General features: G+C 40.6%; 1 protein-coding gene across 1 annotated transcript; it reads right to left on the reverse strand.

Moving 5' to 3' along the window:
• Positions 1-999: 999 nt before the first annotated feature.
• On the reverse strand, positions 1,000-22,416 carry tlcd4a (TLC domain containing 4a). The gene is made up of 7 exons (XM_071906415.2): positions 22,208-22,416; positions 14,472-14,641; positions 12,530-12,619; positions 11,823-11,881; positions 11,119-11,213; positions 5,937-6,010; positions 1,000-4,968 (listed from the first exon to the last, which is right to left on the reverse strand). Exons 2-7 carry the CDS (start codon positions 14,624-14,626, stop codon positions 4,650-4,652), a joined length of 792 nt encoding a protein of 263 aa, XP_071762516.1. The 5' UTR covers positions 14,627-14,641; positions 22,208-22,416; the 3' UTR covers positions 1,000-4,649.
• Between the last annotated feature and the right edge of the window lie 2,279 nt (positions 22,417-24,695).

Here is a 24,695-nt window from a genome sequence, read left to right on the forward strand (position 1 = left end):
TATCCCTACGCTGACGTATCACTTAACCTATTAAAGGTATACTGACCATTGTATCACTTAACAAAAGTAGTGCCAAATGCCTATTCTAAATACTGAAATAATGTATTCTTTTTCCAAATACATAACAGCAGCACAGAGCGACGACAGCAGGCCAGCTGATGTGTGGAATACTGCAAACACTGTCACTAACTAAAATGCTATTACAGCAAAATAGTAAAATGAAAAGTTTGAATAAAAGGTGGTGGCGAATGAGAGTGGCTAATTGGAATTCAGATATGATGTGGACTTGTTTTCCCAGCAGGGGGCAGCATTGATCTTGTCCACTCAAAAATGTATCATTCTTTGCCATGTCCTTGGTAACAAACCTTTTAGGGATAAATCTCAAAACTTCACTTTATAGGGCATTTTTGAGTGAAGGATTTAGAAGAATATGTAGAATTTGTGAAAACAGAATATATGGATCATTGGTAGTGAAATCTAAACATCAGTGTTTTGTCAGCTATTTTGTTTTTTAATTGTTTATTAGCTATAATGTTAGTTAGCCATGTCAAATTTTACATTTTTGGTTGTCTCCAGTGTCAGTAGCACAACATAATGCAAACATAAGTAGATAGATATTTCCAGTGTTGTACAGGCCTTAAATTAGGACATTAATATATCAAACTATGGACTTCAACGAATGCCAGAGACAAAAGTCAGCACAAAAATTACCAAAGCAAATTTCACTCTAAATATTTATTGACATTGAAAATATTCTGCATATTGCTTTATTGAGGCAAATGGTATCATGTGAGTAAAATTAAGACAAACAAAAGTGACCTCATTTAGTACTTTCAATTAACGGTTCATAAGAGCAGTGAGGCTCTTATGTTGACGTGTCCCTTGATGCGAATGCGATTTTGATCATGCTCTTGGTAGGATACTGGATTCCACATCTAATACAGCATGGGCTCACTTCATACGATACCCAAGTGTATTAAAAAAATGACATCTTCAAAATGATGATACACCTCAGTTAATTTGGCATTTATTGTAAAGGATAAATTAAAATATAAATGACCAATATTTTCTCTTCTCCAATACATTCATAAAATGGCAGGGCATACAGACCCAACACTCCCCCTGCTCAAACCTCTCTGCCATAAAACATTCAGAGCAGAAACTATATCAAACCATTGACTGGCTAGTAATTGCACCAAGTTCTATAACCATGGCACCTACTTTGTATTATGTGTAGTTTTCTTGGATTAATAAATTAAAGACAATGGTACGCATATAACGCAAGATGCACATAAGAGTAATGTTTATTTGCACTGCCCAGATTGTTATAAACTGTGCTGATTAGTATTCAAGTATTCCCTCACCGGATATTTCTGTGCTGGGTATTATACTAAATATATCTGCTTTATCATGTTCTCACCATCTCATTGTCATCATCTGTGGATTACATTAGGTGGCACAGTACAAGAATACGTTTAAGTAAACATTATGTACATGTACCCAGAAAAAGAAAACAAAACAATGAACAAAATACATCTTGCAAATGTATATGCTATTTTGTTTACAGTGCAATCCCCATGCAATACCACATGCAGTTATAGAGGGTGCATGAAGAAGACCATATTCCATGCATAACCTTGCATACAGAGCCACTTCTGTCTCTACCAGAAGTGTCCTACTGTCCTGAAACGCTTTAATGATTTGCTTTTGGTTTCTATGAAACACTGACAGACATCACATCCACTGGCATTATACCCTGACTCTTTTATCTGAGATACAGGTCTGTAGTGACATCCACTTGCAGATGGCATCCACCCATAATCAGTTGCCACGTCCATCCTGTTCCAAACACATTGTAATCAGTGAGCATAACTGAAAGAAGTCTTTCACACTTGTCGTACCAAGCCAAACTGAACTGAGCCTAGTCATGCTGTGCCTGTTTAGTTAGCCACAGCATGTGGAAACTGTAATGTGAACAGAATTGATCTGAATTGATCGGTTGCAGGTTGGCACTCTTGTGTGAAAATGCTCATGGACTTGACACAGAAACGCATTAGGACAGTGTGTCATCCCATGATGACACCATGTTGACATTTCCACACCACTGAGTAATAATAGCCTATGTACTGGCACAAGTGTTACCCACATTAACCTTTGAAATGTTAAAACTAGAAGCCTAACAAAACACAAAATTAAACTAAAACTCCCCTCCTGAACAAGCATCTTGGTTTTTGTAATTGTCGTCCTTTTGAACCTGGTCTATTACAAAGGCCTCACAATCACATTAAACAGGCATCAGAAATGGAAAACACACAACAAAAAGCACATTGAAAACGGCACATTTTTTCAGTATTGTGAGGAGTTAGATGTAGCAAAAATATTTACTGTGCAATAAAAACTCGTTTTAAAAAGGCAACAAAGCACAAAAAGTAACATGGCAAGGCCTACCTTAAAGACTGGAGTTCCCTGTTTCTGTCTCACAAACCATCTGAAAGAAGCTTTTGATGTATAGAATATATAAAGATAAAACTACACTGATTCAAGTACATATTTATGAAACAAGTTATCAAAGTTTTACTTTGATTTGAACAGTTAATTTTGTGTTAAAAACTTTTGAACTGAATTGTTCCTATGCTCAGTGTATTCTGTGTTGTTCAACGCTAAAACTGCTTAGACAGATTGATGCATAAAAAAATTGACTACTCTTGCAACCTTTTCCACACATAATATCCACTGAAACCCACAGAGTTCCCAAGTCGTGTATAATGAATCCATCTGACGAATTAATAACAACGTACACATCGACAGCAGAGTGGTGGTAGTATATTACACATGATGCAGAGGCTCTTTGCATCACACTGCTACAAAACATGTCTTTTACCATCTGAAACACGGTTAAATGTTTTGAGAAAAAGTTCAATATCAAATAGATTCCTAGCATGTACTGAAATCAATTTGCTGGCAAAAATTTCAAATCCCTTCATAGAAAACACAAATGTCTGAAGAAAATAGCAGCATGCAGCTTGTTGGCAAATGTCGTACAGGGGTAAAATTAACAGTGTGTGCCCCAAAAAAGACATCATATATAGTATGTGTGTATATGACATAAACCTCAAGTTAATACACTATCTGCATCAGGCCTAATAATAGATAATGAATAGAAGAATGTCAGAATCCTGCTAACACCTCCCACTGTAATCTCTTGGCACAGATGTAGGATGTGAAGCAGTCGCCCTTTGTCGCAAATCTGGGTTCAATTTTTTGCTTTTGTTTTCCCACAAATGGGTACAATTTGGGTCTATGACGCTGACTCAGAGTCAGCACTCAAGCTCGGTTTCACCCCAGAACAGAAAAACATAATGCCACCTCCCACTAAAACAGCAAGTCAACAATATATCTTTGTGTATGCAATGTGATATTTTGTGACTTGTACAGTCATTGGGTGAAATCTCAGGTTGTATACACGTTACATCATGTGACGTTACAAAACTGATGTAAACTGTTGCCTCAGCATTTATTTTAGTAGAACGAGTGCTTCTCCTTGCATTACTTTTCTCAGTGTACAGCAGCGTTGACATTCAGTTTCCCTTTCAGCATTCTCTCTAACAGATGGGCTCAGCCTCAGCATCCTAAGGTACAGTATGCCAGCCAATTGCACATCAGTCTCCTGTTGATTAAAAACACATATCTTTAATCGTGTAAATCCTTAAAAACCCATTTGCCTGGATCCCAGCAAGACAAAAGGAAAATAAACTATACATACAGTGTGCCAATGCCCTACATCATTCAAGTTTACCATTTAATGCAATGGAGGCCGGGACACATATTGTTAATTTCAACAAACACCTTCAAGATCGGCTGTGTGGAAGAACCTCTTTAGTGACTGACAGCAGGTGGGCGATGAACTGATTTATTTCAGTCATGCTTATTCCTCTCTGTGATTGCGCTTGATGTAATCCAATCCCGTCTCAGTCCAGTCCCTGGCAATTAGCTCATGATTTACTGAGGAAAATGGGGTGCTGGAGCCTTCTCCCTCAAAAGGGCATTTGACAAGAATTGTATGGCACTGACCATTACTGAGGAATCACCGAGTACCTTTGAGGTCCCCTCAAATCTTTGCTATGTCATCAGCTTGAACTTGTGTTTCATCATTTAAACTCTGGGACTCAGGCAGCAGTAATAATACGAAAAGAAACTTCATTAAAGCGAGAGGTCCATAAAGTTCTCTCAGGAACAATATATTGTGTTAAGTATGATAAAGAACGGTAAACTTTTTTGACAATTTGTGTTTGGGATAACAGTCCATTGTCCCAGACCGACCTCTGATTTCGAGTGGTACATTGTTAAAGAGAACAAAAACAATTGGCCATGCACACAGAGTATTGCTAAGAGGCCATTTCATGGCTTAGAGATGGCCGGTTTAATGGTCCATCAGGTCACATCTCAGTGCACTGCTCCTGCTTTTCAGAAAAAAAAAAAAAACGTTTTCCCTCATTATCCTCAGTCCTTTAACATAGTACTTCCCAAGTTTTGCTGCCACCGAAGCGGCCTGGCAGGTAAGGGTCCAAGTCGGTGCCGACTGGTGCACTGAGAGTGACGTCTCCTTGGCTCTGTTGAGGTGTTTCTTCACCACCGACACCCTGGCTCTCTTAATCCGTCTTCCCGTTCTCCTGAGGTGTATCTGCTTTGCTCCGCCGTCCCGAGCGCAACACCTTGTAGCAGCCGCGGGCGATCTTGTGCATCCACATAACGTTCATGATATCCAAGCAGATACTGGAGCAGATCCAGGCTACACGGCCACCCCAGGGCACCAGGTAGAAGGCCTCGGTGCCGTAGACAGCGTACATGCGGCTGTAGTAGACCGGCATGACGGCGATGCGAACCAGGAAAAAGACCGCCGCCATGGCAACGCCGTTAGCCATGTTGGGCCGGGAGGACTTGGGGTAACCTAGTACCTCAAAGAACCAGCTGAAACACAACACAGAGTCAAGACAACAGTGCAGAGCAGGACGAAGAGATGGTGACAAAATGAGTGTTAGACAACCTGGAATGACTTCACAAAAACCCGCTGACACACACATCAGGAGACCGTTTCCCTTTGTTTGTCCATTTTGTGATAGCAAATTAATTTATGGTAAACTAGGCAGAGTTGCATTGACACATAGTTGTTTGATGCAACATGCAATAGATGTATGTGTCGACAAGTCCTCGCAGTGGCTAAGATTTTCTATCTAATGGGACAAAAAAAACTCCCTGCCAATTTGCTTTGGGCAAATGCAGCCTTGGCTACATGACTGTTTTCTAAACTCTTTTAAGAATGACAAACTTGAATTCAGATAAACCGGTTTAAACCTCAAATCATCTTGTAGAACCGGCTGAAACACATAGCGACAGTGACTCATGATTGACTCGTTGCCTGCTCAAATCTTTTCCTCCACTTGTGTGACACAGATTAAGGGCAAATACTCCAGTCATCTATTTGCTCTTTAGCTGGCTTTGAGTCACATCTAAGAGTTGTGAATTTCTTCTCATAAACACAGAAACCACTGAGCATGTGCTGCAATAATCTGTTTTGCAAAGCACCACTGTAATAATCATTACTGTCTTGAGGCCACACAATAAGAATGACTGTCAAAGAAAAAAAGGCATTGCATTACACTGTAGGCTATGTAGCTATGTAAAAAGGACGGTTATGCTTTTTGGCCATAGATGTAACAGTGACTCAAGTCTTTTAAAACATGCAACCTATTATCATCAAACCTTTGCTCTCATAAGATTTGGTCTTCTAAACTGTAGATTACCTACTTGAATTTAAAGTGTAAAGGAAACATACAAAAAAAGAAGACAACATGGCTGGCTAAATAAGCGAAACATCAATTGACCCCAACCCTGACTACGAGGACCCGATGCCCGGGTCGTGGTATCGAGGTACGTACCGCTGGTTCACACATGGAGTGGAAAACTCGGCAAGCAGACGGAAGTTAGCAAAATAAGGCAACATTCCTTGGCCCTGGAAGAACAAGGTGAGAACAGGAAGACAACGAAACAGGAAAGGGACAAAAACAAGACACTGAGTCACTTGGGTTGGGAGTGGGTATGATGAGCATGAAGCCATCTCTGACCCGCGGAGGAACATGGACACAAATACAAATCAGTGTCTCAGGAAGAACAACAGCAGAGTTAGTTTCACACATCAGCCCATGTACGAAATGTGAAAATCATCACAGGTAGTGGGAGATTTGCCCGTAATCCCAGTGCTTCTCAGGACATAACCTTATGATGGTTCATATTTTATCATGCAGTTCAGAAGATTAAGGAGACTTTTGGGGTGGGGGGGGGGGGATCAAGTCTAAAATTAGATGAAGCCCTCGCCGAATATAGGCCTGCTCCTTTGCAGATCTAACAAAAGAGGCTTCTCCTTCAGGGCACAGAATTATTCCTTCAAGTTTCACAGGCCAAATTTAGACTGCGCCCTCTCATTTCATTTCCTAATGATCCACTCGCATGTCATTTACTGAGCGCGGACATCAAGAAATTCAACTGACTTCATGAAAAGAGCACAAAAAGAATTGGTAAACTAGATCTAGCATTAGATCTTCAGATTACTATTATTTATTTCCATTTATTTCCATTTACGCACAAAATTTAAAAGTGGGTTAAAAAAATAGCCACAGTTTTACTTAAGAGGCTTTCTTGGAACAAAATTAGTGATGGATGGCAAATTTTGTGGTTGATTAATTAACCATCTGCCCTAAAGAAACTCCAAATGCCAAAATGCCCATATAAATTGAAACATTTCTGCATTAAAGAGGAACTACTCACTAACGATGTACTAGAAAGGAACTCTATTACTAACTCACAGTTTTATATAGTAAAAGTGAAGAGTATTCTCATCAAGACAGCAACAACACAGTAAGAACATACACCAAGACAATACATCTCTGACATCCAACAAAAGATAGAGATAGAGCAAATATCAACATAGCACAGCCTTGGATACACACACAACCAGCCAGCCACTAGTTGAAGGAGCAATTAATAGCCATGCAGAGTAAAAAGCATTAAGTTCAACTTCCATTCATGTCATCGCTTAGAAGACCAGGGCCTGGTTTCCACAGTTTCTTAGCTATGAGATCATCTTCAAAGTCAACATGACCCCATATGAACATGAGATCAAACTTTGTGTTTTTTCCAATGTTGTGTTCATAGGGATTTTCAGGCCTCATTGAGGTGTCAACTGTGGCGAAAAGGTTGGGATCCCTTGTTTGACAGAATGAAGATGATTTCAACACCAAGATGCTTTCAGGAAACCCAGCCTTGCTCTAAACAGCCATGACCACTGTGATGACCTGGCCTACCTTGCCAGAATCAACTGACAGTGTTGGAACATCACACACACACACACACACACACACACACACACACACACACACACACACACACACACACACACACACAGACAAACTAAAAGGAGACTTACCTTCAGGGCTGAAACAAAAGCTGGTCAGTGAAACATACTTACTAGGTGATACAGACAGGGTACATCTGGGTTGGAGTTTATATACCATATGATATGAACTTTCCACCTAGCATGAGCATGCTAGTACCTCTAGGAACTGGTAAGTCCATACTGTGACTGGGCATCATATCTGCTCAGTGCAGCGCAACAGCAATAACAGCAGACAAGACAGGAATGAAGGGAGTCCCCATCTAGATCAAGACCTGCTCTGGTTTTCTAAATGACACACAACCCTTTTGGTAGTTTTTGCATGAACAGGGATGACACAACCCGACTTGATTTTGGTAATTTTTGCATGAAGGGTTTGAAGAGGGACTATTTATGTTAAAGTCATATTAGCGGAGGACACAGAGACAGACAGACAGATATATTAGAAGAAAATAAAGATGCCACCCCAGTTGGAAGCAAATAAGAAGCAACACTGACAACACTGAGAGTAGAGCATGCATCCGATATTCACACAGCAGTCAAATATTACGTCTCCGTCCCTTGGATTAACCTATATTTGATTGTTAAAATGAAATAGCTATAAAATTGTATTATGCTGACATAAAACACCTTTCATAAAATGACTTGAAGACTATTGACCAAGACACTACTGACTGTACTGACCTAAACTACAATACAGCTAAAACATGCCAACAGGCTCACAAATTAAAACTGATGTAAAAAAAACCCCAAAAAACTTTATTTTCCAAATCTAAGGCAGTTTAAGATTAAGTTTAACTAGGCCTGACTCTTGCTGTATGCCGAAAGATCTTCCCACATCCTCATAATATTCAAAAGTTGTTGCCTAATCGACCATGAACACTTCAACATAAACACGCTCAACACATTAACTAATAAGACTTTGACAAAATACGACAAATTAACTGGGTACAAAACCAAATCAAATGAAAAAGCCATCTTTAAGCGGTACTAAATCATCATTCAGAAAGTTGGCCAATTTAGTTGCTTTTACTACAAATGGGCAACATGGCTAGTCAGATAGTTTCTCTATGGCATGTGACTAATGTGCAACATTCATTCTGTTATCCCACATGTATTTCAGGCCTGGTCTGAAGAAACAGTCATGAGTGTCCAGTAACAGTATGGCCTACTTCATCTCATTTATCTCATGATTTTAGATACAGGCGCTTGCTTTGTTTCTCCAATTGAAAGGCTGGATTTACACTGTTAGTTCAAATCATATTTTTATTCCACCTATGTGACACGGAATTGATCTTACTATTACTGTGTAAACACAGAAGAAAAAAAAGCACATGGAATGTGATTTTCCTCGTTAACACTGCAATGAAGACAGACAAAAAAGATGCAAAAATGATGTTTGTCACATTAGGGAGGAAAAAAATTATGCAAATCCAGCCAGTGACTGGAGAGAAGGCAGTGGTAAGACAGGGAGAGATGTGAATCTGGACTGCACCACAGCGATTAAAGTACACTAAGCCTGTGGTTCTGAACAAACATCCACAGTGCTTTGCTGCTTTTTACCCACAGATTGTTATTAATTTGCCAATGGCAATGTTTGATAAAAAGTATAATTCTTGATGTACCAAAGAGCTGTGGAGCGTAATGCATATTTTTATTTTATCCAAGAATAGTTTAGGAAGTATGTTGGAGCTCAAATGGAGAGTTCAGCAAAGCACACTGTATGCCTCTTTGTGTTTTTCTACATACAAAATATAGAAATATATTCTCAAGCATTTATAGCAGAGGAACAAAGTTAATTCCCCACAAGTAGGCCTAACTAAAATAAAATGGTTACAGAGGAGGAGCCTGGCTTTTAAGAAAAGTAATAAGAGACATTCTATATTTGTCTTGAGGTAATACACTCAATACGGCATTAGACAGAGGGCCTGTCTATTTGGTAATGAACTTTAGCATCTTGGGATCATATGGATGACAGTATTTGAATGGCTCTGTCTGGGCCCATGGCCCAAACTGTATTCACGCAGCAAGGAGCCATAGGAAGAGTGTAAGAAAGAGAGAGAGGAGGCAGAACAAGGCTCTGGCACAACAGATAGGCAGAAGGTAGATAGACAGGTAGGTAATTAGGAAGGTTAAAAGTTGTTTGTTGGCATGCACAGTAACAAGAGAGATGGACTCCTCCTCCTCTCCATAACAACTCCAGAGCTTTTCAGAAATGTAAGCATGCACACAGTGGTTACAGCTCAGCATTCAGCTCAGCTAAGCTCAGAAAAGTTCAGCTTAGTTCAGATTCACAACACTGAAGGGGTGGGTGGGGGGTGGGGGGGGGTCAGTAAAACAAACAAAAAGCACAGAAATTGTAAGGGCAGGGTGAAAGGGGGGGGGGGGAGGGGGGGGGCATCGGCCATTACCATCATTGAGCATTCCATGCAAAAAATACCATAGTCATTCATTTCCATAATTCTGTGACAGAACCTGGCGACCTAGAGGGTTACAGATGCTTGGAACCAAGAGTGAACAGCACTGCCCCTTAATGCTGGGCATACACATCTATTTCCACATCTAGATGAGAGCCAACGACCAATGCGCTAATGAGTACTGGCAAATTAGATGACTTGAGAAATTAGTGTCAGGCTCACGCTACATGTTAATACCCATAGCTGGTAGGATAACAGCTTGTACGTTAGCCCTTGATTCTGGCCTTATACTAATGTGAGTCATACCCCTTTCACACCAGACTACTGACCTGGGAAATAAGGAGGGTCGACCGTCAGAGTGAAAGGATTCACCCAGGTAAGTCGACCCCACATAACAACCCCGATCAGTGCTAGGAGCCGGGTAAAACTCTGCTCTGCTCAGTGTGAAAGTTCAGGCCTGGAGCATCATGCCGTCTGCCATGTTGATGTGTCTGCTCTTGATGACATTTTTAAAGTAAAGTGTGTGAAAGAGGTATCATGTTTACAGGGAAAGTGTGGTAGGGTGACTATCTGACAACCGGCATGAACTAGGGTCATTACCACTGTCCCAGAAAAAACAAGACATGTTGTTTGGTAAGACGGTTAGAACTGAATGAAATGTCAAACCAAATCAAACTATCTCTGCTGAGAATCATTATCAATACTGCACCAGCAATCCAAATAACACTGGTTCAACTTTTATTTTTTTCCAAACAACCAGTAATTTCCAGGTAAGCGAGATAACACAACAACCAAACAAACAGCAAACCTCTTCATATATGCTTAAAAAATCTCCAATTCTGGCAGGCAAACAATGAATCCTACTGTAACAAATCTCTCAAAAAACATGGCATAAATCTAACCACATGATGGATGTAATGTATATAATGTCCATAGATGTCTATGGATTTTAGACATCTATAAGCTTTCCTTCTCAGCCCTGTCCTCTCTGGAAATACCCAGTGTAATGGTGTAATTGAAGGTATATAAGGAGCGCAGATACAGATTATTATAACCTCTCTCTGGGCATATAGAGTACACCTATGAACCTTTCATCATTGAGATACAACAGTGGGTAGTTGGGGACATGATGGACACCTCAGTGGCTGATAAACCAGTTTAAACACCCAGCTTCACAGGACACAGCTGTTCACCCTTGGTTGTCTCTTTCCCATCTTGCCTGCACGTTCTGCTATTGGACAATAGGGAACTCACCAGTACATAGTAGTAAGCATACAACGCTGCCAGATGGTGAACTACAAAAAACTTGTCGCCTATCGCCTTCCAATAGTAAAATATTAGCAGCAGATCTGGAAAAAAAAAAAAAAAGGGAGAAAGAGAAAGAGAGAGAGAGAACATGTAAAAGGTGGATTGTGCAATCAAAATATTCTCAGACATGTAAATGAGTTTGACCACCCAATAAAATGAATAGAGACTGATAAAACTTCATGGTACAGACCATCTCTCTCTTAAATAATACAGAGTAAGGTGATGAATTTCTAGGCCTATCTTTTTAATCAAATCTAACAATAGTTTAAATCATATGTTTCCACACTGCATAGGAAGCCTGTTCCTATTCTAATTGGTGTCACTGTGACTCCAGTTAGTTAAAATTAAGAGCTGAAGGTTGAAGCTGACAATTTGTTGCTAAAAAACATCTTATCATTGTCATGTGTTCTGAGTTTGATATAAAATATCGAAACAGCCTTGGCTGCCTCCGAGGCTCGTCTGACAAAGAGACAAAGTGACCTGAGGACGTCACAGTCACTGATGCTCTTGGGTAAGCACTTCTGTGTCTAGGTTCAAACTGAATTTTATCTCCTCCAGTTTTCTTGTTCCTATCAAACCTCTTAAAAATGACTTATTTTCTTTTGGTCTCACCTCAACAACAGTATACGGAAACTTTAGGTTTCTCTCACCAGATATGAGGTAGCCTGTTGTGATGGCAACATTGATCTTCACCAGTGTGGGATCCCCCCTGTTAACATAAAAGCACATACAATTTGGTTGTGTTTGCGTGATTACATTTAAAATTATTGCATTTTCAAATTAACTCCAGTAAACGCATCACAATTGTACTCGGTCTTGATTGGCTCCCCTTCCTAAACAAATACTGAAATCCTTACAATCAGGCCAGTTTGCAGCACTTTAATTGGGAAGCCTCCACTCAGCAGGTTTACCTCACTTGAATTAGAGGAGCTGCTGTTGTCAGCCAATCAGGGTCCAGTATTCTGTGAGGACATAGTCTTCAAATTCATTTGATAATTACCGCTTTAACTAAACTAGCAATTCTTGTGGCTCAAAGGTCAAATTCAAATGAAATTATAGTTCATTCAACATTAAGCTTTTTATGGGTTTTGCAGTTTGTATAATTAAAGCGCTACCAAACATGGACTAGATTTCCCATTTCTTTGACGCAAAGGGGATTAACATCACTGTGAAATTTAACTCATAGCACCTCCAAAACTATGACCTTGGCTAAAGCACTTAAATGCCCAGAGCGGGCAATAATGTGCGAGCGTGTGATGGGCCTTTTCTGACAAAAAAAAAAACAGGCATCAACAGTCAGCCTAGACGTGGAAAATAAAGGTTAAAAATAAAATGTGATTCACAGCCGAGCTCTCACCAGACTGGGTCTTCATTGACGGCGTCGTCAAAGAACAAGATGTAGAGACAAAAGATTCCAACCAGCAGTGCGTGAAACGTTGACACCGTCCTGAAACGAAAACCAAAACACACACAGCAGAGATGATCTACTCCTCTCAGACAAGGGCAGATGCCGAAACATGTCAGTTTTATCCTGTTGAATGAGCAAGACAAAGGAATAAGTGCATATTTGTCTTTATTTGTGAAGAGTGCCTTGCAGCTCCTTTGTTTTTTTCCTAATGGAGCATAAACATCACCTCTTCAATCAAAGATACAGAGCGCTGAGTTGTTAGTACCTGCAGTGAATCAGCTGATTGCCTGTCAGGACTGCACACAGATTCAGACCAATTAGACTAAGAGATTAAACACTGCTGAAGGGTCAGGCAGAAAGACCGGCAGTCCCAGTCAGTCATTCAAGCAGTTAAGACAGTCACACAGTTCTTGGCAGTCAGTCAGTAAGACAGAATGACAGCCAGACAGGACTTGGCATTCAGTAAGTCAGACTGGCAGTCAGACAGTTTGTTAGTCAGACTAGCAGTCTGTTTAAATACAATCTCTGAAGTCCTGTGGCCATACAGAGATCCCCCACAGCCTGGATCCATCCCCATTAATCACTAATTTTCATTTCCATTTGTATTTGCTCCTAAACCACGTGACCATTTCAATTTCACAAATGCTCCCGTGAGTAATGAGTGAATGTGAGAGCAAATGAAAATGAGCGATTCACGCGAGTGGGTCCAGGCTAGATCCCTCCGACAGCTCATCTCTATACTGGACATCCCTAATCAACTCTCCTCCCCGGCCGCCGCTCTATAGCTTTCACCGTTCACATGGCGCTCAAAGACTGCAGCGGCACATCTCTGTCTCTCATGGACTTGCACAAGCAGAGACACAAAGACTGCCCTTCTGTTCCGAACCAGCAGTTCCAGACAGAATCTATGTTCCCATAACAAATCAATAGATAAAATACAAACAGACGACATCTGGTTGTTGTGTTATCAACAGCCCAATTTATCAGCCTGGGACAGCCTGTCCATTTTACATTGTGATATGGTATCATACACACTATAACTACGACACTTTTAGGCGCAGTATTTGTCTATGGTGCAAAGTACATGACAGTGTTTTGTTGTTTGGTTCTGCCAAGATAAGATGGTTGGTGGAACACAAAACACCATTCCATTAAATTCTCCATCATGCTGCTGGCACCCTGGGGCAGTGGCAAGCCAAGTAAGCACTGAAAGAGCATGGTAACAGAGGATCATAGGAAATCTCATTGAACTGTCACAGCTGCTGTACATTGACAAAAACGGTATATTGCTTGTTTGTTGAATGAGCATTATTCTCCTTAGGGTCTACATGAGAAATGCACATCAGACATCCTGCTCACTCTCTCTAGTGACGCAGGAAATACGCAGGTTGACTGTCAGTGTGAAAGGGCTGACCCGAGTAAATCGACCCCGCAAAATGACTCTGGTCAAGATCAAGAGTTGAGAGCCGGGTCACACTCTGCTGTACTTGATGTGAAAGTTCAGTGCTTAACCCCTGTCACTCCGTGTCTGGACCATAATGCAATCTACCATGTTTGTTTATCATGTAAAGATGTCTAGTTTTAATTGTGTTAGCAGTGTGAATTGTCTCCTACACAGGATGGACCTGGATCAGCATACCATAGTAGTCCCGAGTCGTGTGTGTGTGGGTGTATGTGTGTGAAAAAGGGGCATAACTCTCCCTCTCTCTCCCCTCTTTCCCTTCCTCCTTCTTTCCCTCTCTCTCTTGCACATTCACCCACAAATCTATGACAAAACAACATGAACATGAAACATGAAAGTTCCTGATGATGATCTACAGGGCATCACCATCATCACCACCATCATCATCATCATCATCATCATCATCCTCATCAGTTAACGTCGGGTCACCTTGAGTTCCACTCCACCTTCTGCTTGTCGCTGAGGCCGAGGAAGCCGGTGCTGACACGTATGGACATCCAGGGGCTGACTCTGTGGAAGAGCCACTGGAAGGAGAGGAAACTGGTCACCGAGATGGTGAGGATCAGCTGGCTGAATGGGTCCATGGCCACCCAACCCCACTGTGGGAGGGAGAGAGGGGAGAGGGAGAGAGAGGGAAGAGGGAGGGAGAGAGAGAGGGAGGGAGGGAGAGAGGGGAGAGGGAGGGAGGGACAGGGGGAGAAAGAAGAGCGAGAAAGTCAGACATGCTGTTCAATTAAACTATTTTAGCTTCACCCAAAGACTTTTACTGAAGTCGGTGTATCCAGAAAATGTTCAGTATCAGACTCTTTCAATTTCAACTCTTCAAATTTCAACACAAGGTTCCAATAATAGACATCCTGGAAAGGAATCTACTTACCCCACAAACAGCTAATATCAGTCGGTATCAGTGAGTACGTTTATCCACTGAATCACACAACGGGCCAGCCAAACCAGAGAGGTACGGTAGCTAGTACTGGTGTAGTAAAATCTGGTGACCTATGAGAAAAGCTAACACCGAGTCAGAAATATCACACCTGCCAACGGTGGCCCAGTCAATGTTTAACTCAGCTCAAGTAGGAGAACTCCTACTAACCGTGGAGAAAACAAATATTTTGACAATGATTGGTCAGTAACTCTACTCTATCATCTACTTTACGTACCCAAACATTGTTCAGAGCCTCTATTCTGTACAAAAAATCTAATAAGCTGAAAAATGATTGAAGGTGAATTTTGATATTTACCAGCATCTGTCTCCTGAGAACAAACTCCTTTGGTTCTGTTCCTGCCTAGGCAAGACAGTCACTGAATACTTTTCTTTTGCGAACATGAGAAACTCCTTTTGTCTCAACCTGCAAATGATGTGTCAACCTTTCAGGCTGTTAAGGTTTCTAGCAAAGTAAACTAACTGTACCTGAGGTTCAGAGAGATGAAATGATAATCCACTGTATTACTGCCTGGGTCTGTGGTAGAGAGGAAGTGTGACCCATTAGGCAGCAGAAAAAAGTAGCATGACACACTATATGTGCTATGGTAGGGGATCTTAAACTGTTCCAGCATTGGTCATAAAATATTGATGGAAATGGTATTTGGGTTGATTTTTTCTTTAATTACCTGACCAGAAACTGCAAATGAATCTGCAAATTTTACACCAAACCTACACAAATTTACAAAAATACTAACTGATGTACTGAAGTAACCTATAGTTGTTGAAAACCTAAACCAAATATATATAAATAAAATGTAGAGTTTGGAAGTGCTTAAGAATTTGTGAGAAGGTTGCTGGTTTTAATGTTTAAGAAAATCTGGGCGAAGAAGTTGAATGAGTATCATTCTACCATCAATATGTATTGAGTACGGCATTTATCCACCAGCTGCCACATTAATGTTGCACCATGGCCAACAGTAGAAGACTGTACTTGCAGTGAGCTGCACCCAAGTGTGAATGTGTAAAACTGTCCATCTGTAGCAGTGTGTTGGGTAAAAAGAGGACACTGGCAGAGAGCATTGATAGATAAAAACCTAGAATATTTTCGATGATTAATAACAAATAGAAAAACTGAAGCAAATACTTCCACTTTGAAGGTGTGCCAATCACAATCAGAAAGATTTCTTGAGTGAGTTTTGCAGACTTAGCAGATTTGCATTTTGCTGCACTCCTGTATATCTCACTGCCATGGCAGATAACCAAACGATATGAGAACTTTGCTTTCTGAATCACTATGCTCAGCAGTTGACTGGGTTGCAGTGTACTTTACGTGCCTTATCAAAGTCACTGCCAAAACATAACCTCGTTACACTGTTTACCAGTGAAGGTCTACTGTAAAACGGGCATGTAGTTGGCTAGGATTACAAGCCTAACAAGATTAGCTGTCATGTGTGGCGACAGGCTAAGTTATTAGGGAATATCCTGATTACTACATCAAGAGCTTCTACAAAAAAAGTTAATCTATCCTATCATCATCACCAGAGATAGAGACTCAGTGAAGTGCTGCCAAATAACTTCCTTTTTACCCCCTAGACTTTATTGAGCTGAGGGGGTTTTTGGAAACGGGTGACATTTCATAATGACTATCACCTGTTAATTAAATTATACAGAAAACAAACATCCAGAACACACGGCACTGGCTTTGCCTTTCATCTTGATAACTAGTGTAGGTAAGCTAATGTGCAGAGTAGTGGATGACAGCTTCTTTGTTCATCAGGGGGCAATGTCCTGTAATTAAGTTGATAGTGGATAGTACAAACCAAAGCATGTGCTAGAGGCTCAAAGTGCTGTGGTCTATGAACTCCTTAGCCATTAGAAAGCCCTTCATTCACAATAGCCTTGCTGTCAACAAACAGATAAAGATTATCATAAGGTTTTAGCTTAAAGCAATATTCCACTTAGTTTTAACATGGGGGTTATTTGGCACTTGACCGCCATGAAAACCAGAATATAAACTAATCACCAAGATCTGATGCAGCTGGACGAGTTTGTAGCATTCAGATTTTTACTTCCCATTCATTTGAATGAGGCCAGAAAAATAGCCTGAAAACTGACATTTAACACGTTGGTGAACAGATTCAACAATAGATCCCGCTACTGTGATTTTCAACTGACGTTTGGTCGTACTTTTTAGAATGTCATTTGGCAAATAGCATTTTTATTGATAGAAGAGAACATAGCGCAGGGATACCATTTAGGATAGATAGTTCCTGTTTGGGAGACCGGATCTACCTTTATTTTTAAATACTAATTTTAGTCTAAAGCAAGAATAGAAATGCAAAATGATGAAGGACCCAAGATTGCTTTGTTGTCTTAAAAGCAGGATCTGTTGTTGAAAAATCTGAACGCTACAAACTCGTCCAGCTGCATCCAATCTTGGTGATTAGTTTATATTATGGTTTTCGTGGTGGTCAAGTGCCAAACAACCCCCGTGTTAAAACTAAGTGGAATATTGCTTTAAACCAAAGCTATGAGTAACTACAAGCTGAGTGATGCAAAACTCAGGGTTTCCCTCAGTGCACTGTAAACCAGAAAGTATCTCACATTTCCAAGATAGCCTACACTCAGGTCTACATGAAATGAAGAACCCTATAAATATATATACGCATGTCTTCTAATTTGCTTCTGTCATCATGGTGCCATACATCTGTCACTAGGCCATATCGGTCCTTCCTTGTCGGCAGTTGCTATCAGTTCTAACAACTTCTCTGGGTGGAAAACCTGAAACATGAAAATTAAACCAGCACATAGGAACACAGTTCCCTTCCTTTAGTTCCTTTAGTAATATTCTAAGCACAAGGTCTTCATCATGCAGTCCTGCTGTCAGATGAGGACACTGTGGTTGAAACGCTACAATATTATGCTGGACCGCTTTTCAATTTTCCATCAAGGTTTTATACTCAGCACCTGGTCTTAGTTGTTCTGATCTACTAAATGCAATGCGATGGAAACTTGAGACAGATTGTTCCAGGGTGGACCTGGACCAGGTCACGACTTAAAATGGATACGATTACTTTTCAGGGATTTACTGATTGCGCCTGGGATAAAAGCAAGCAGAAAGAACTGCATGTTATACTTCCTTATCAGTAGGCTTTAATAGTAGGGCTTTAAAGTCCCCATGAAATGAACTCCCATTACTTTTACTTCCTGGAAAACAAAGCATCTTTAATGGTGACCTCATGCTGCACCAGTAGGCATAAATATAAATTCCAACCAATAAAACCATCACAGATGTTTGAACAATCCCACCCCTCCGCCACTCCCATCAAATACAACTGCTTTTCTCTCCCTTACTGATATTCCATTGGTTTAGACTTTTGAATGATCCCTCACCCCCCAATATCCTGTTTCAACAGGATCAAATCAAGGAAGTAAAGATGCCATTTCATGAGGTCTTTAATAGTAAAATACATTTTAAATGGTTTGGCAACATCTGTACAGTCAACATATGATGTTATACTGTTTCCAGGTATGACTGAATAGGCATCAACAAAATACTTACCAGAAATTAGTAGAATAAAAAAGAACTACCCACATTGGCAAATGGTTCAAAACAAGACTTGCTAGAGCTTCAGTATGGTTTGAATAGGATAGGTTTGAAATTGCCAAAGCAGGTTGAATTATTTTTTTTTAATACTACAGTGTTCAGCACGGTCATTATACCGTAAGGATAGCGCATGCACTGAAAAGAAACCGTATACAGCCACTGTCTCACATTCACACACGACCGGTGCACTCATGTTGCGCATTGTTCTGAAAGCTGCGGTCGGACATGCTGTTAAACATTCACCTCCTTGATCTGGTTTTGTTTCCTGTCAGCGACTCACATTAAGAAGACTCACTTTTACAATGACAGATAGAGAGAGCATGGCCTGTGTCCTGGCTTGGGCTTCAGTGTTCAAATGTGTGTAGAGCAATAGAGAGACATATCTACAAAGCATGGTGGACCATAAACAACTATTTTTAATATTCGTATACTTAACAACCCTACAGTGTGTCCTCCCAAGATGTGTGTGTGTGTGTGTGTGTGTTTGCTAGGACTCTGACCCAGGAGACCTCTGTGCTGAAGTGGTGGCACTACAACAACACCATGATGCCACTCACAATGGGACTCAGCAATGCACTGCAGAAGGCACACACACATGCAGCATGCACACACACAAAGCCAAGGGAGGGATGTGTCGGTGTACACATACATATGAGCTCGAGCAAGGCGCGCGCACACACACACACACACACACACACACACACACACACACACACACACAGAGTCCTGTAACATTTGATTACTATCTGAGTGAGCTAGTTCAATCACTGTGGTTTACAATCAAACAAGAGAGGGAGAACTGCATTTTTCTTAGCCTGTCATGATGTTAGCCACGTCAACTCTTACATTTTTGACCTCCTCCACTTGTGAAGTAGTAAGAACTCATTCACTTTGTAATACTAGCAGACATAAAAAGAAACTGTTAGCATCACTCGACAGTTAGCTGTACCTCGCAAGTACCCAGATAGCCTGTGTATGTCTATGAGCCCTTGACCATTATCTCTTGGAATTAAAATGTGTCTTCATTTATTCATTTTATGAAGGACAAGTAGTAGGTGATCTCTTGGAATGCTGTCATGCATGGCAAGAGAGCATGTCGGTGGTAGAATGCATTGTGTGAATGGAGATGGTGATCAAGATGCTATTCTGATAAGCATTTGCTATGTCTAACTAAATAAAAGAGGTGTTTGTGTCTAACAGGCCATGTAAGCTACTGGTCAAGAATTACTGGCCTATATAAATCTAAGTTATTATTAAGTTATTATTATAATGTAGGCGAATTCACAAAAGAGGCTAAGTTGTTCTGCCATTGCAGTCTGATGGCCTTTAAAATCAGAGAGGGACGATTTGATACAATTCATTTCAATTTCATAGACTTTAATCATTCAATTAAAAATCAATGCCTTAATGTAATATGACGTGTAGCAGTTTTATATCCATGGCCTAAAACTACTGTTAGCCCCAAAAAGCTACTAGGCCTATCTATATTTGGATCAAAAAGTGAGTGTTCTCCATAAAACAACAACGATCCAAAATTAGCAGCTCTGCATGCACACTCGCTTACAGCCAGCCAATGTATGTCAGTGGCAGCGGTCTACTGTGGAAGTCCAGACCACACTGCTCTGAGAGTGTGTGTGTATGTGTGTGTATGTTGCACTGGGCTATTTGCATATGGGCTGATTTGACTGTGCCAGCCCTTGGGGTAAGGCCAAGCTAGGCCAACAGTTAACTTAACAGCACATATTTACATCTCCCAAGCAATAAAATGCAGCATTATCTTCCAGCCCAGATGTAAAGACACACACACACACACACACCTCCCATTCCCTCCCAGGCTCGCTATAATTTCAGATATTGTGGATTCCAGGTCATTCTCAGGTCCTAGATTCATGAGAAAACTGGTCTTAGTGATATGAATTTATATCTGTCTTGGCTCTTGCACTACAAAGAAATGCTCCAGGACAGAGAGCGTGCACTTCACCGAAACACCAGTGAACTGAATAGACCATTCCACAGAGCCCTATCCTTTGGCCTACCTATAATGCATTAGTGGGCATCAGTAGTTTTATGTAGCATAGCTGTAGGGCAGAAAGACTCTTTTGTTGTAAGAGGGCCACTTCAAGAAGAGAGTGAACATGGTGGGATGGGGATTGAATAGATATCTGGATAGGCAAGCGAGTCCAAGACCTTCAGCCATGCTTGCAAAGAAGGGGAGGGGGCATTCTTGAAACACAGTGCATTGTTTTTAGTGCACACACAGACATGTGTGTCCTGTACGGCTGCATGCGGGAGCCTGTTGCCAAGGGCAAACGGCCACTGAGGTCGACTCAAACATATGGAAAGGAAACAGCTGAGGCACAATGGAGAACACAGCAGCGCTAGTGTACATAGCTTTTCTTACAAAATCAGCTTATGACAAGCCTATTTCTGCTGAGTCTTCAGCGTGCCTCTATGGTAAACACTTATTGATTCTAAAGCCCATACAATAACAGTCAGTGGATCTGCTACGGTTCTTAGGAGCCGGAGAAGTTGATCCCACATGAATATCGGTGTTAATGAAATGAAAGCAAAAGGGCAGATTGTGAAGATGTCAACAAGGGAGGAACCACAAAAGAAGCTTTGTGGAGGTAAAAGAAACCAACCTCCTCACACTTGTGGAGTGCTTCCTGATATACCTGTTCAGGCTTTATCAGACTGGCTTTCTGACACCCACGCAGGCTAGTTCAAGGCAGCTATGTAGTGGTAAATAAAAAAACCCAACTATATCCTCCAATCAATAATCACCATAAGGCATCACTCCCACTACAATAAACAGAAATCAAGTGTATTTTCAGAAACACATTGCTTTCTTTTTTCTTAAAATACCCCATCCTCATGACTTACATCAGTTTCATATGAATTACTATGATGTATATTCTGAATTTACATCTGGTAGTAGATTTATATCAGAATGAAAGGCGGGTAAAATCTATCTTGCAAATAAAATTGTGTATAAAACGAGTTTAGGTGGGTTTACCCTCAGCTACCTCCCTGATTTAAGAGCAATGTTAATCACATCTCTACTGATTGATTCTTGTCTCATTTTAAACAGCATATATGCGAATGACCTTAACAGAGATGTCTCCATTTGGACAGGGTGGTATTTACAAAACAATGGCATGTGAGGGCCCGCCTTATAGAGTATGGTCTATATTTTCTTGGTAATGATTTGTGTGCTGGACTGTGTAGGACTGAAACAGGTTTCTGTCTTTGTTGTGTATTTGGCCAGCCTCATATGCCCCTATAATGTTTTGGTAGGTAGCGTTAAAATGCGCTTGCGTAAGACGGGTGGATCGTTTTTAACCAGCGAGGAAATGATAGCCTTACGAAAATAACTTAGGTGCATCATTAGATCGCATTTCAGAGATCCTGTACAGAATACTAAACGTGCTATTCAACGAAATATCTTGCTGGGGTTTTACAACAAAATACGATATCAACAGCACATGCAAGGCCAGCTCACGCCGCATTGCCTGGCCAGCTGCTATTGCAATGCTGTGTGAAAATAACACTGGCCTGGTCGTCTTTCTGCCTACCAGCCATGGATATGAAAAAAAAAAAACAATCAAAATATAAGATTACGGCTGGACTTACCTTATGACTTTCATTAAGATGATCTGCGCCTGACACTCTCAACTGGTTATGGTTGCGAGGGTCGGTCGAAAGCCATATGTTGAGTCAAAGCCCAAGCCATGTTGAGTCATTTTTGATAAACAAGACAGCCCGCCTCCACCTAAACAGACATGCTAACAACTTGTGGGGAACGGGCTGGAACCGGAGCCCCGTGCACGGTTTGCAGTGTTTACTAATAATCGCATCCAACGCAAAACATGCATAATTGCAGCGGTGCGGATCACGCAGCTCGACGCTCGATTATGGAGATGATGGAGGGGGGTTACTGTAGGGTAACACACTCTCTCTCACTCTCTCTCTCTCTCTCTCTCTCTCTCTCTCTCTCTCTCTCTCTCTTTCGCTCTCGCCTATAGGGATCGAATTACAGCTGAATTCTTAAAGACACACACACACACACACACACACACACACACACACACACACACACACACACACACACAGTGGTCTGCCCAGGAAGACTCAATTGTGCCTATTTATAGCCAAGGCCTAGTCTTCTTGTTCAACTGATCCAGGATAAATCAGACAAAAAAGCAAACTGCAGCCAAGTCCCACTGGTCTTAATATAAATGAATAATATAAATGAATTAATTAAGCTTTTAATCTATACCTTAACTTTCATCATCAACCCATTTGTACATTAGTCTCAGTAGCCCAAGTGAATATTTGCCACAAATAATCATTACACTACAATGGTACTTGGCCTTGGAATTAATCATTTGCCCAAAGGGACCTGAAAAGGATTAGTGTGTAAATGTATGGAAGATGGAGTTGGTAGATCCTTCCTGAAATATCCTGGCCATTCAGTGAAATGTTTTATTGGCTTAACAACATAAAAATGAAAAATCCCTCAAAACAAAACAAACAAAAAAGCTTATAGAAAATGTATATTAAATTACATTCATTTAATACATTTTGGAAATTGCTTCCAGGGTGAGTTGGTGAGTTTATATAGACCTAATGTGCATGGTATAGGTAGACAGCGTAAGGAAATATAAAACGAGATTAAAGAGGATGAAGCATAGTGACAAAGCACTACCGGCTGTCTGTTAACTCTCTCTCATGGAGTTGGGAATTCTCCAGACGAATGAGAGGCTTCATTGTTATGCCACAGTCTATGCAATGATATGATTCCACTAGGCTTTTGACACTGGTCTTTGTGACATCACACAATCAACAGTGGACTCACCACTGACAAAGACAATCTGAAAGTTGTCTCATCCTCAAATCAGAATTCATGACCCCCCATCCCCTCAACTACCACTATACCACTGTCGGAAATCATGAACTCAGACATATGCAAGGACGGGTTGACAAAGTTTCTGAGAATCACCACATGTCCAGACTCAACAAACATCCATAGGGGTATGAGCAAAGACAGCGCAAACAGGCGCCTCACTGCTTATTTACTGAACAAGGTCTGCTGCTTAGTCATTGTACATTTTATGAAATTCCTTATTTGGTCATGATTCGAGGAGGACATTCCGCCAGTTAGATGCTGGAAAGTTGTGGGTGTATGTGGCTGATAAGTTTGTGTACTGAGTTAACCTTCAGAGGTAAATGTCAATAAAATGCCTCCTTACATTACCTTAAAACACCTCTTGTATCATGTCTTTATGGTATCATACATCATGATCATAAAGATACAATACAGCCTAATTCAAGTCGTGTTGAGGAAGACCTCCAGGAAACCTTATTCACTCATCTGTGACCTCATAATCACCCTTTGAACTCAAAACCTTTTTTCTTTGACCTCATAAAACCTCTATTGACATTACAGGAACCCGGTAACATCACAGTGCATGAGACTCAGTAAGAGAACTTCATTCAACAGAGCTGTATTTAGAATGTTCAGTCAATTTGACTTGGTAATATTTCTTGGTAATGTTCCCTTTTGAGTCTTGCACACCTGCATCAAATGTAATAGACGTCAATAGAGAAAAATAAAGTTTAAGCAGTATATAAAAAGCAACAATGAAAAACAATGAAAGATAAAACAATAAAGCAATAAAACAATGTACATAATGTGTAAATGTGCATTGAATTCACATTTACAGTCTGCAGAGGGCCATATGTAAACAAAGTGTTGTGGCTTGCAGACTAGCGCAGTAAAGAAACTATATGCCTTTATTAAATACATTACAGAATGTGCCTTCCAGATACATGCATTAGCAGCTGTCCTATGTAAAAAGGCTCTAGGGTGGAGGTGCCATTGTTCAGAAAAAAGGGAAGTGTGCAAAACATATGTGCATTATTATTTATTCACTGTATCACTATATCATTAGAACAACAAACATGAAAAGTGTCATATGTGCTGTCTCATATGCAGAGAGTGTGCAGTAGAGCCAGTGGCATATAAGATTTTATCACCAGCGTAAAACAGACATTAAATGTGATGGAAAAACAATGTTATTTATATATAACATGAATATCAATGGATCAAGAATAGACC

This window comes from Centroberyx gerrardi, chromosome 22, assembly GCF_048128805.1.
Source record: "Centroberyx gerrardi isolate f3 chromosome 22, fCenGer3.hap1.cur.20231027, whole genome shotgun sequence".
NCBI classification, from domain to species: Eukaryota; Metazoa; Chordata; class Actinopteri; order Beryciformes; family Berycidae; genus Centroberyx; species Centroberyx gerrardi.

Coding starts and splice junctions, on each gene's coding strand:
- tlcd4a (XM_071906415.2), bottom strand. CDS start 14,626: ATGGACCCATTCAGCCAGCTGATCCTCACCATCTCGGTGACCAGTTTC. Junction 11,214..11,822: donor AACAGGCTACCTCATATCTG/GTGAGAGAAACC, acceptor TTTTTTTTCCAG/ATCTGCTGCTAATATTTTAC. Junction 4,969..5,936: donor ACTCCATGTGTGAACCAGCG/GTACGTACCTCG, acceptor GTTGTGTTTCAG/CTGGTTCTTTGAGGTACTAG.